Source organism: Prionailurus viverrinus, unplaced genomic scaffold (assembly GCF_022837055.1).
Source record: "Prionailurus viverrinus isolate Anna unplaced genomic scaffold, UM_Priviv_1.0 scaffold_33, whole genome shotgun sequence".
NCBI classification, from domain to species: domain Eukaryota; kingdom Metazoa; phylum Chordata; class Mammalia; order Carnivora; family Felidae; genus Prionailurus; species Prionailurus viverrinus.
The window spans coordinates 335,917-348,940 of NW_025927604.1; the positions used below are offsets into that span (position 1 = coordinate 335,917).

The window sequence follows — 13,024 nt, forward strand, 5'->3', positions numbered from 1 at the left end:
GTGTGGGGTTTGAACCCACAAACCTTGAGGTCATAACCTGAGCCGAAGTGGAACGCTCAACTGACTGAGCCACCCAGACGCCCCAAAGATAAAAATTATTATAAACTTCACGTCCCGAGCACGTTGGAAGGGCATCTCTGAAGTGCTAAATGGGAAAAACATCTGTCAACCTTGAACTTTATACTGTAAACATACTGCACATCCAGAAAAAAAATAACCTTTAAAAATGAAAATGGAGATCACACAACTAAAGCTGAGAATATCTGTAGCTGGCAGTCCCGAGTAACAGGTACGTCTTTGGCTTCCAGGAGGTTCCTGACACAGGACTTGGAACGGCGCGGAAGGGCGATTTCACGTAGACGGTAGGTTTCCCCGAGGGGACTCCTGTCAAATCCCACTGCGGGCAAGGGGCGGGGGAGGAGAGAACCGGGGACAGGAGAGGGGGTGGTGGAAGGATCTGGTCTCCAAGGGCGCGTCAGGTGCGCCAGGCAAACGATTCTCTACTTCCGTTCCTTACTCGTTCTGAACTACTTCCCCACAAACTTCCCATTTACTTCTTGAAGAACAGAGGCCACGGGGCCCCTGGGGGGCTCAGTTGGTTAAGCACCCGACTTCGGCTCAGGTCATGATCTCACGGTTTGCGGGTTTGAGCCCTGTGTTTGAGCAGAGCCTGGAGCCTGCTTCGATTCTGTGTCTCCCTCTCTCTCTGCCCGTCCCTCACTCATACTCTGTGTCTCTCTCTCAAAAATAAACATTAAAAAAAAAACCCACAAAAAAAACCAGAACAGAGGTCACGGACGACCACAATGAACTAAAAGAGCCTGTCCTCTTCCTGACATCACTCTGGTGGGATGGTGTGACACAAGCTCACCTTTAAGCCACTAACTTAGCGCAGACTGCCATGGATGTCACTTTGTAAAGAAACAAATTCAAAATCTTCTCAACTTTTACCCCACAGGAAGGCAATTTTTAATTAGGTACCAATAGGTGAGCAATTTGGAAAAACGTCAAACATGAGTGCTTTAGAAAGCTGATTGTGCATGAACAAGTCTGCGATAGTAACAGTGACGAAGGCGAAACTCAGTTACAGGTAAATCCGCGACATGGTTTTAAAAGCTTGGTGTGCGCAGAAAGTTAACAGAAAAGCCAATCTTCTGTCTTCTGGCGAATACACCAGCCCGTCCATTCAAGGTTAACCGTACGGTTTTCCTTGTCTGTTTTGGGAATGAAAGGTTCTTTGAAGGGTGATATACAAGCAAATACACATCTAGCACATTTGTTACGTGGGAGGGTCAAAGGTATTTTGGGAACTGTTCTTTGTTCAAATTTCAACTCACCACGAGGTTCCCGAAACAGCCACTGTGAACTCCAAGACGTTACGGAGGGACTCTTGCAGGAAATGAAGGAAGAAACACTGCCTCCTGCTTGTCCCCCCGCGTTCTGCCCAAGCAGTGGGAGCTCCCGAGTCCCTGCTGACTCGTGGAACGTTCTGGGTATTTCACGGTTAGCAGCGTGGAACTGGGGAGGGAAGTCACAGCAGCTTTAAAGCGGGGGAGGACCTATGCACATGACTCAGTCCAGGTGCAACCAGCAGAGAGCTTCGGTGCTCGTGTTTCTTGACTCAAGAATGACTGACGTTTTGGGCAGGACAACCGTCACGGTCTGACCCTAACCAGCCTGCCCCGTGTTCAGCGTTCGTGGGCCCATCCACGAAACGTCACGCGCTCACCCCAGGCCTCTTGCCAACCGGGAGAGAATTACAATCAGTGGGAGAAGCAAACTGCAAACCACAGACTCTCTGGAGAGGAAGCGCCGGGAGGCCGGTCCCACCGAGGTCCCGGGAACCGAGCAGCAGAGCACAGAGACCCCAGGAAGGGGGCAGGGAGGAGACGAGAGGCAGAACATGAAGGCCCCACCGCGGGTACAGCGGATGCACGCGGGGCCAGGGAAGGACCGTGTGGAAACGTCAACCTAATCCCACGGGTCCCAGTGTCCCCTGGACTCAGAGCCCGTAAGTGGGATGCGTTAGAAAGATCCCGCAAAGGTAAGCGCATGTTCGGTAGCTCAGCCTGAGCGGGTGGAGGGGACGCCTCAAACACCGCCCCGTTGACAGCACGCGCGCGGCAAGTGTGGGTCTGGTGCCTGAACAGCCGTCGAGACCACCACGCGAAGTGTCCAAAGCCTGTGGGCTCGCGCTTCTCGGGCCCTAGAAAATAACTAAGGGCTCCACGTCCCCAGTGGGGCACTCGTTCCGGGCTCAGCGGCTCACCAAGGTTTACCAACATAAACCAACACGCACCGGGCTTTCCGACCCAGCCGGGTGTGTGCAGCGGGGCTGCGGGAGACCGCCGGTCCCGCCTCCAGTTCTGGGAGGACACACACGCGCAGGACACGTGGCTGCAGCCTGGCCGGGGCGGCGCCCCCCACGCCCCGGGCCGGGCAACAGCTGACGACCCCCCTGCGATCTGCCCGATGTGCTGCAACCGCCAGCCAGCGACCTGACCGTACCAGTAGGTGTCGTGTGCGTGTCGTGCGTGTAAACGTTTTTACCGCACTGAGCACGCTTCAGGCCATCTTGTACTCAGGCCTTCAAATTTAATAAGAATCTCATTAAAAATTCTGTTATCTCATCATTCCTATTTTATTTTATTTACTTATTTTTCAAGTTTACTTATTTATTTAGGGAGAGTGTACACGCACACGTGCTTGGGAGTCTCTGCCTCGCTCCTTCCCTCCCTCTCTCTGCCCCTCCTCACTCACGCTCTCTCTCAAAATAAATAAACATTAAAAAAATAAGATAATGGAAAATGGAAATAATCTCATTGTCTTTGATTACTAGATTGAACTTTTCTATGTTACTGTTTATTCTCTAGAACGTTCAGACATTTTTGTGATTTTTTATTTTGGGGGGGCCATTCATATTTTTCTTAATGAAATGTATAAAACCTCTTTCTACATAAAGCACATTATTTGGTAAACAACAAAAAAAAGGAATGGGGGTTATTTGCTGAAGCTTAAATGTCACAAATAACGTGCTCACACAAGGTTCACAGCTATTTCTGAGAATTCTGATGTAACTATCTACCTTGTGGGCGTTCACTTCCAAGACTGATTAGTGCCTTAAACACATTTTATTAGGGAAATCAATGGAGTTCCAAATTGACTAGAGACATAACGCGGACTCTCAAAATGAGAACTTTAGGAATTGCTGGACAAGGCAGATTTTTCAGTCCTTGAAGGCGTTTTTACATGTGTGTATACACACATGCACACACACACACACGTGAATGGGGGGTGAGTGAGAAGCCGGGGAAAACAGAACGAGATGGAAAGGAGCCGGATGTGGACACGGGCGACCTATTTCACTGGGAAGTGCCCTGCGAGGCGGCCCGCACCTACCTGGATGTTGTCGAACTTGAGGCCCGGCATGGTGAGGCTCTCCTTGTCTACAAACACCGTGCTGTACTGCTGGGTTGCCACTGAAATCAAGATGTCCCGGGTCCCCTCCCCGGGGAGCCAGGCATCGCTCCTGCGGTCCATCTCGCTCATGCTCAGGGCGGTGGCGAAGGGGTCCTCGCTCCCTGCAAACACGGCCTGGATCTGGGAAAACGGTTTTGGAGACTGAGGAATTTCTAGGGAAGCCGTGGGAACGGCGGACTCTGACTTTTCAATCCCCGGGGAGAGACAGGGCGCAGCAGAACCCGGGGATCTCGGTCCCACCGGAGTGGAGAGCGAAGACCGTTTCTCAGGAACGGAAGAGCCCGCGTTGGGGTTACTGACGGAGATGAAAGTGGACGTGGTGAAGGAGTCAAAGAAGTCCGAGGCCAAGGAACTAGAGTTGCCGGGGTCACCAAAGAATTTACTGAGGCTGGGGCTTGGCTGGACCGCCTGGGGAGGGGTCTTGGCCACCGCGTCGCTGGCACCGCCACAGCTCGGAGACTTCACCATCTGGGACTGGAAGCCGTCCCGCAGCAGCAGGGGCGGCTGGGAGCGGGCAAACGACTGGCTGAAAATGGTGCACACGGGCACGGGCTCCTCCTCACGAGGGGACTGCCTGCAAGGCGGGCTGTGCCCCGGCCCCTCCGGGCCCGGGTCCTCGGCACCCTCTTCTCCCAAGGCGGGAGCACCTTCTACTTCTTCGAGCTCTGGGTCGGGGGTCGCGTCAGAGCCGCCTTTAGATGCACGGTCTCCCCCGTCTCCGTCGCTTCCAGTGTCATTGCTCAGTGCGTCGACTGCTCCTTCACCCACCAGACTTTCCGGTCTGGGATCAGCGTGACCGTCTGCAGGCTCCACGACATCCTGCAAACAGCCCAGCTCACCTGTGTCGTCCTCGCTATTGTTAGGAGAGTCAGAAATGAGGACACTCTCCATCATGTGCTCATTAAGCTTATCTACAAAATGATTAGAATCTTCCGATATAGTCTCGTTCTCTTCAGACCCAAACTCGTCTCCACCGAGGTCGATGGTCTCCTCGTGATAAAGGAGCTGGCCCTGTTCTCCCTGCGGAGTGGTGCTCCCGGCTCGCCCATCGGCCGGGAGAGATTCCTCGGCCGCGCTCTGGCTGGCACCGTTAGCGTTCTCCATGGTCCTGAAGCCAAGACAGAAATGAACCAACCTCATCAGCTTTCTAAAACCTCTGTCATTACTGAGCTGACTTAAACTTACAGACAAATGGTGGCCACATGACATCATACATTTGTCCAAACCCACGGAAGGCACACCGCCAACAGTGAACCCTAAGGTAAACCGTGGACTCTGGAGGATAATGATGTGCCCGTGCAGGTGCACCGCATGTAACTGTGGGGGAGACACAGGGCACACGGAAAACCGCTGAACCCCCGGCTCAATTTAGCAGCAAACCTCCAGCTGCTCCAAAAAATTAAGTCTATCAGAAAATCTTTGTCAGTTACATATTCGAAAGACTCCATTTCTCCAGCCATCTATCAACTGACTGATCACGGTAAAAGACACACCCCATCTATATTACTTACTGTCTTAACCACTTTTGAGTTTACAACTAAGTGGTGTCACGTGCATTCAGTGTGCAACCACCACCACCGTCCATCCCCAGAACTCTTGTCATCTTGCAAACTGAAACAATGTTCCCATTAGGCACCACCTCCCGGGGCCCTCCTTCCCCACCCCCGCTGCCAGCTCGGATAACCGCCTTCTACTTCATGACTCCCTGGACTTCATTACTCTACGTACTTCACTTAAGTGGGACGCCATGGTACTTTTGTGACTGGCTTATTTCACACAGTGTAACGTCCGCAAGGTTCACCCAGGGGGTCGTAGGTCAGAATTCCCTGATTATTTAAGGCTGAGCAATACCCCATTGTGTCTACACATTTTTTTAATCCACTCATCCACTGATGAACACTTGGGTCACTTCCACACGCTGGCTACTGTGACTGCTGGTAGGAACATGTGTGTACAAACATCTCGGGGTCCCCGCTTTCAATTCTTTTGGGTATACACCCAGGAGCAGGATTGCTGAATCTTACGACAATTCTATTTTTAACTGTTGTTTGAACAGTCAACAAAGCGTTTTCCATAGTGGTTGCATTCTGTGAGACCGTGCATAAGGATTTCGATTTCTCAGCGTCCTTGACAACACCTGCTATTTTCTGACACTGGCCATCCTAATGGGGTGAGGTCTCCAGCTCTTTAAACCCTAAGTGTTCTTTAAGATTCAGTTGAAGACGTCCTCTTCCAACCTGTGATAATCTCTCCACATCCTCCCTGAGGCACGCTGACTGCTAGAGCCAATGGCAGCAGACTGGACCAGTTACTAGCGCACACCGGGCCCTCGGCACCGATCTAAGATTTGTGCGTGTACATTCTTCCTGGATTCAGAACCACCCTGAGACCTGCTCCATCGGGCAGATGAGGAGGCTGGCGCCTGCAGAGCTCATGCAGCTTGCTCAACGCTGTGCTGCTAGTAAGTTGAGAAACCAGGGCCAGTTACAGCTGAAATACTGTGTGGACACGGGACGGCAGAGGCCACAAAATGAAACAAAGAGTTCAACGTCTAAAGAAAATGCCTCCTTTTCCTAAAGGACTTTTTGAGCAAACGTTACCGTATATAGTTCTATTCTTATAGGGAACAAATCCCAGGTAAGAAAGATGAGGGTTTTTCTAGGAAAAAATAAAATGCCTTCTTGGTCTTCACAAAGCATGGTCTTTAGTTGAGATGACTTTTTTTTTTATTATTATTATTTAAAAAAAAATTTTTTTTTTTAACGTTTATTTATTTTGGGGACAGAGAGAGACAGAGCATGAACGGGGGAGGGGCAGAGAGAGAGGGAGACACAGAATCGGAAGCAGGCTCCAGGCTCCGAGCCATCAGCCCAGAGCCCGACGCGGGGCCCGAACTCACGAACTGTGAGATCGTGACCTGAGCTGAAGTCGGACGCCTAACCGACTGAGCCACCCAGGCGCCCCAAGATGAGATGACTTTTTGCCAACACTTTGACACTGCCCCAAATCAGCAGCCCTTCTTTGTTAAAGCCTGGCCACACTGAGATCTACACACAAGGGCATTTTACTTTTAAAATTTTTCTTAACATTTATTTACTTTTGAGAGAGACAGAGCATGAGCTGGGCAGGGTCAGCGAGAGAGGGAGGCACAGAATCGGAAGCAGGCTCCGGGCTCTGAGCTGTCAGCACAGAGCCCGACGCGGGGCTCGAACTCACGGACCGTGAGATCATGACCTGAGCCAAAGTAGAATGTTAACCAAGTGAGCCAGGTGCCCCCAAACAAGAGCATTTTAAAGCAGATAATCAAAGTTGAGCACTTTGGAGAAGTGTCTTGTCCAGCATTGTCAGTTACCGATTCCCTATTTATTACACATCTCTCCGATCATTAGCTAAAAATGAGTCAAAAACACAACGGACAAGGAACAAAAGCCTTGCTCTGGTAATGTTTCACAGCAAGGCGGACTGGAGGCTGCCTGGGGAACATGAAGAGTGGACGTGCCGTCACGTGCAGGACGGGAACAAACACGACTTCCTCTCGCCTCTGCAGAAGCTGAACGAGATGCCGCCGTGCCCTCACATGCAGAAGGGGACACCGAGAATCAGAGCAGTGGCAGGACTCATCTAAAAGCACTGGTAGTGGGCGTCCGGCTGGCTCAAGTGATAGAGCACACGACTCCTGATCTCAGGGTTGTGAGTTCGAGCCCCACCTTGGGTGTAGAGGGTACTTAAAAATGCAATCACTGGTTGTAGGTGACCCTGCCAGGAGTGGAGTTTGGCCCTTCCTGCCTAACTTCGTGAGGACCTAGGACCCCGGCCCCTAGTGCCGCGCCTGGTACGGAGATGCTGTGACCGCAGCTGGTGCCAGGACCGAGCCTGTCTCAGAACAAAACGGCTCAGACGGGAACTCCGGAAATCACAACACGACACTAATGGTTAACTGTAGAATAACGTAGGGTATGAGAAAAGGTCTGATACGTATAATTGCAGGGAAAGGTAAAGAATATCGGAACTGGCAAAATCGCAGCGTTTTCTTCACACGCAGGAAGAGTGGAGAACGTTCTACTCTTAAAATACACAGAAATAACTGCCAGTCAAGGTTAATCTGTATGTATTAGATCAAGACGGACTGACTAGGGTCCCGCAGGAAAGACTGTCCACAGGTAACAGAGTTACTTCCCACAAGGCACAGGATAAGAGAAGGCTAATTACTAGGCGAGACCCATTCGTTACGTGGACTGGATACTTACAGCAAGAAACAGCACTTCAGCAGTAAAGAAACACAGACTGAAACTATGATCTAAAAAAAGGTTATAAAGAGGTGGATTTTTAGAAATGCCAGTTCTTAGGGAATTTGGGGGGAAACTTATTTATTGATAGTGGGAATGTAACTTTTCCGCAGAACAGCTAGACAAAGGATACAACGCTCTGACACAGCAACTGGGTTTGCCAATTTACCTGAGATGTTTTTATTTTCATTTACTTATACTTCCAAAGAATTTTTTATTTTTTTATCTTTTAATGTTTATTTGTTTTTGAGAGTCTGAGAGAGACAGAGCACCAGTGGGGTAGGGGTAGAGACAGAGGGAGACATAGAACCCAAAGCTGTCAGCACACTGCCCGATGCGGGGCTCGAACTCGTGAACCACGAGACCATGACCTGAGTCAAAGCTGGACACTTAACGGACTGAGCCACCCAGGCGCCCCATATCAAAAATGTTTTTAAAGAAATAATATTCTCAGTGGAGCACCTGGGTGTCTCAGTCGGTTGAGCGTCCGACTTCGGCTCAGGTCATGATCTTGCGTTCGTGAGTTCAAGCCCCATGTTGGGCTCTGTGCTGACAACTTGGGGCCTGGAGCCTGCTTCGGATTCTGTGTCTCCCTCTCTCTCTGCTCCTCCCCTGCTCACACTGTCTCTCTCTCAAAAGTCATAAATAAAGATTAAAAGAAATTAAAAAAAAAAAGAAATAATATTCTCAAAAGAAGAAAGCTAAGTTAAAAAGCAACATTCAGGGGCGCCTGGGTGGCTCAGTCGGTTAAGCGTCCGACTTCAGCTCAGGTCATGATCTCGCAGTTCGTGAGTTCAATCCCCGCATCAGGCTCTGTGCTGACAGCTCAGAGCCTGGAGCCTGTTTCAGATTCTGTGTCTCCCTCTCTCTCTGACCCTCCCCCATTCATGCTCTGTCTCTCTCCGTCTCAAAAATAAATAAACGTTAAAAAAAAAAAAAAGCAACATTCAAATCAGTGCTTGTTTGTAACTATGTTTTGATTCTCTTCAGAAACCTCACTTCTTATCCAATCTAATTTAGAAAAGCAATGTTTCCTAGTGAAAAGGTTTACAAAGACGCTGCCCAATCCAGAGCAAAAACTGTACTGTTAATCCTAATTTCTGAATAGAAACTATGTATTTATAAAAAACCACTGCCAATGGGCTGCCTGCAATGCCCTGCAGACCAGGAACCAATACTCACGGTGTGCTCCCGTGTCAGACAGCAGGGTAACTCAGACCACTAGGCTCTTGGGAACCCGGCCCTAGGCAACCACAGAGAGAAAACTAAGTAACTCACACACGCACTTGAGCAATCAGCACTATGGCATGGGGTGGAGGGGGGATTCCGGACAGAAAAGGATAGCCTGTGAGCCTCCTGAGTTTTCTTACGTCTCTCAGCTGGAGACCTTACGAGGTTCTTTCCTTGTTATTTTCCCCCTTCTCTTCTAAAGGTACGTTTCCTGTAAATAACTTCCAACAAACTTTGAGTGGATATAAATCATTCATAACATGTGGCTGAGACAATACAGTCTAACATTTACTGCTCTCCCGTTTAGGGGTAATATTCTGAAATTTGTCACACTCTTGTTTTTCATTTCCTACATGTTTACTTCCTCAAACAACATTTTGCTTAGGTTTTTTTTTTTTCGTTTTTGACTTAATTTCCCCTCTCTACTTCTAACCTGAGATTCAACCTCAAAAGTAGCGCGAAGCTGGAATTAATCCGTCTGTGCTGTTGACGATGCTGCTGTGTGATGGCACCACACACGATCTGTTCCAGCGCTGACGGGTTTCTGATACTATAGACAGTGCCGTTGTGAACGTTCTTATACACGTCACCTGGTGCACACAAGCAAATTTCCTCACGTTGTTAAACGTTACGTGTGGGGCGCCTGGGCGGCTTAGTTGTTTGAGCGTCTGACTCCTGGTATCAGCTCGGGTCACGATTCCAGGGTCGTGGGGTGGAGCCCCGCGTGGGGCTCTGTGCTGAGCTCTGTGGAGTCTGCTTAAGATGCTTTTTCCCTCTCCCCTGCTTACACACTCTCTCTCTAAAATAAAATAAATACACGTTATGTGTACGTCGGGTCATAGAGAATACACGTCTTCTTCCTTACTAGAAAATGCCAAACTGCCTTCCCGAGTGTTTGTACCAGTTTACATGGGTAGTTAGCAGTGTGAAAGCATTCTTGCTCAACACATTCCCCTACACTGGGTACCGTCAGATTTCTTAATTAATACGAAGAATAGATAAAAATTCCCGGAACTCAATCAGACAATAAACAACCCAACAGAAAAACAGGCCAAAGATTTGAACAGGCTGAAAAGGATACACATTTCACAAGCACACATCCTGTGACTCCACAGCCACGCATCTTGACTCTTCCAGGATGCTTCCACTTTGTGCATATGGTTACTGTAAAGTTAACTACCTTGTTTTTTGTTTTCAGGAATAGAATTTAGTGATTCATCATTCACACAGAACACCCAGCGTTCAACAGGACAAGTGCCCTCCTTAATCCCCATCACCCATCTAGCCCATCCCCCCCCCACCTCCCTCTACGAACCCTCAGTTTGTTCTCTATCGCTAAGCGTCTCTTACGGTTCCTTTCCCTCTGTCTCCCCCTCTCCCTGTATGTTCACCTGCTTTGTTTCTTACATTCCATTAAGTACCTCTTTTCACTCTCAAGAGTCCCTGTCCTGGTGAGGACAGTAAGAGGTCCCACGACCTATGCATCACAGAGGGACTCCTGCACGTGGTACCATAAGCTAGGACTGTGAATGCTTATAAACAGCAAATCCAAACAAAGTACCAGCCACTTTCCAAAGATCAAAAAAAAAAAAAAAAAAAAAAAAAAAAACCAAAAAACACTGGACACAAGCGCTGCTCATAGGCACAATAAACAGCATACTGAAAACGGAACATTAAACTTAAAATGGATGGGCCATGCTAGAAAATAAGCAGTATGATTTTCTATATAAAATTCAAAAACATGTAAATTAAACAATACATTGTTTTAGGAATACAAGTGCAAAAGCAAGGTGATGCTAACACTCAATTCATCTGGAGAGGGAGCTGGGGGTGGTGCCAAGGGAAAGTTTGATCAGGGAGGGACACGTGAGAAAGCCGTTGACGACTGTCCATTTCTTATGCTTGTGGGCAGAAGACTGGGCCAGGTGGGCACTCGATCTCTGTGTATCTTCATGAATGTTGCGTGGGGTCTTCATATTGCACAGTTAAAAAACGGGAAAGCACAGGTATGTTTTCGATTTGTGTGTACTATAATTACTTCCATTATTGACTCAATAATTTTTATTAAACCACAGACATTTCAGCTTATGTGATCATCAACATGGTAGCAACTGAAGTAGACTTTCTGTTCAGGTGAGTGCTTTGCACCAGGCCCTTAATTAATGCCTTAAGATGTTTTTTTTTTTTTTTTTAAGTACTAACTCCAAGTGATTATTTGGGAACTGAAAAGTTTCATTAAGAACTGAAACTACAATAGGGCAGGTCCCCTTTGTGGACATGATGTTGGAATTATAAGTCTTTTACCAGATTGCAATAGTGTAAACCCTATTTCCGTGAAAATATATGTCATATAGTGGAAATCTAATTAGCATAGACTTACAAAAACCCCCATGTAAAGAACACCCACAATAGATGAAACATTTTACATTTATTATCTTATTTTTTGAAATGTTTATTTACTTTGAGAAAGAGAGCAAGCAGGGGAGGGGCAGAAAGAGGGAGAGACAGAGAATCCCAAGCAGGCTCCACACTCGGCTCAGAGCCCAACTCGGGGCTCGACCCCACAACCCCAGGATCATGACCTGAGTGGAAATCAAGAGTCGGACGCTTATCTGACTGAGCCACCCACATGCCCTGACATGTCTTGTCCTATTTAATCCTCAGGACCAACTTATAAAGGACTATTACGTCCATTACGCAGCAGAGAAAACCAAGTGATCTGGCCAAAGTCACACTGACAATATTTGGTGCTGCAGGATTTCAACACAGGTTTTCCGCCTTTGCTCCCCCTGCGAGGTTGCTGGGACAGATCATGATCCAGAGCAGCAGGGGGGAGTCAGGAAGAGCACTGGAAGCAAGCTGTTAAGAACCGCTGGAGTCCCAGCTTCCCTGCTAAGTGACCTTTGAGGAGTAACTTCGTCTTAGTCCTGGTTTCTTAGACTGCACACTGGGGAAACAAGGAATAACCAGTGACTGGTGCACAGACACTTTTACACCGTAAGGAGCTACGTATATACAAGCACGGTAACTGTGATTTTAATGATGAAGCACAGCGGTAACACAGGCTCTTGGACTGGTGAAGATCCTGTTAGCAACCACAGAACGTGAGGACGGGGTGAGACACGTCACCGCTAAAGTATCCTATTTGCACTCTCCTCTGCCTCTCCCACCCCACCACAGTGGGCCGGGCGCCTGGTCTGTCACTGGGTACCGTCTCCTGAATTCACGAAAAGAAGCCAGGAGTAAAGCATCTGGATAGAAGGACACCTTATCTTCCAACCACCATAAAAAGGTAGAAACCGTAGGTCCAGGTGTCACCGGGGTTAAACTTTTGTGTCCAAGCTTGAGAAAAACCGACACGTTTTAGAAGCTATCTTTGAGCCTTGTGTTTCTTTTACAACAAAGGCTGTCAGTCTTCACGGTGTACAACACTATCGGTCGGTCCCGTCCCGAAGGCTGCTTTGGGAGGGATCAGGATGTGATCAGGCAACATTCACCCTGGCGTCTGTGCTTTCGCACAAACCGCCGCATTTTACCCGCACGATACCGAGTTTGGGTGGGCAGGTCATGTCCGTGCACAGAAGAGCCGACCCACAAGAAGACAAGATTAAGGGGCTTGCTCAGGGCCGAGCTGCTGAGTGCCACAGCTGGGACCTGCAGGAGACCTCCAAGGAGGAGACCTCGGGGAGCACACCCCCCCAAGAGTCCCTTAGGAGGAGCCCCCGGAGAGGAGCTCCCCAACGGGGAGACACAGAAGAGATCCCCCCCCCCCCCCTCTCTGCGGGAGGACCGGCCAAGGGACAAGCCAGCGAGGGGCTGAGGGTCAGGACCGGCGGGGCTGCGGTTAGGCACGACCCGACTCCCTCCCCACAGCCCGGGCCCTGAGTCTCACCTGCCACCCGCCCACTGGGGTTGGAGAGGCGGTCACGGGCGGCCGCGACCAGAGTCCGGAGAGAAGGTGGATGAATACCGGAAGGAGGGACTCGACCCGGCACCTTCTCCGGCTTCTGCGCCTGCGCGCGCTGGAC

The 13,024-nt window shown here is 49.3% G+C and overlaps 1 protein-coding gene across 9 annotated transcripts in view; it reads right to left on the reverse strand.

Annotated features, from left to right (window-relative positions):
- TRAPPC12 (trafficking protein particle complex subunit 12) overlaps nucleotides 1–13,024 on the reverse strand; it is an 84,525-nt gene extending 71,501 nt beyond the window's left edge. For all 9 annotated transcript variants that reach the window (XR_007149317.1, XM_047845175.1, XM_047845174.1 and 6 more), the window contains exons 1-2: nucleotides 12,889–13,024; nucleotides 3,400–4,588 (exon numbers count right to left, since the gene is read on the reverse strand). Coding sequence is in view for 8 of the 9 variants with exons in the window: in XM_047845175.1 (XP_047701131.1) it covers nucleotides 3,400–4,584 (1,185 nt within the window). In the remaining variant the exon portion in view is untranslated. The remainder of the gene's footprint in view (nucleotides 1–3,399; nucleotides 4,589–12,888) is intronic.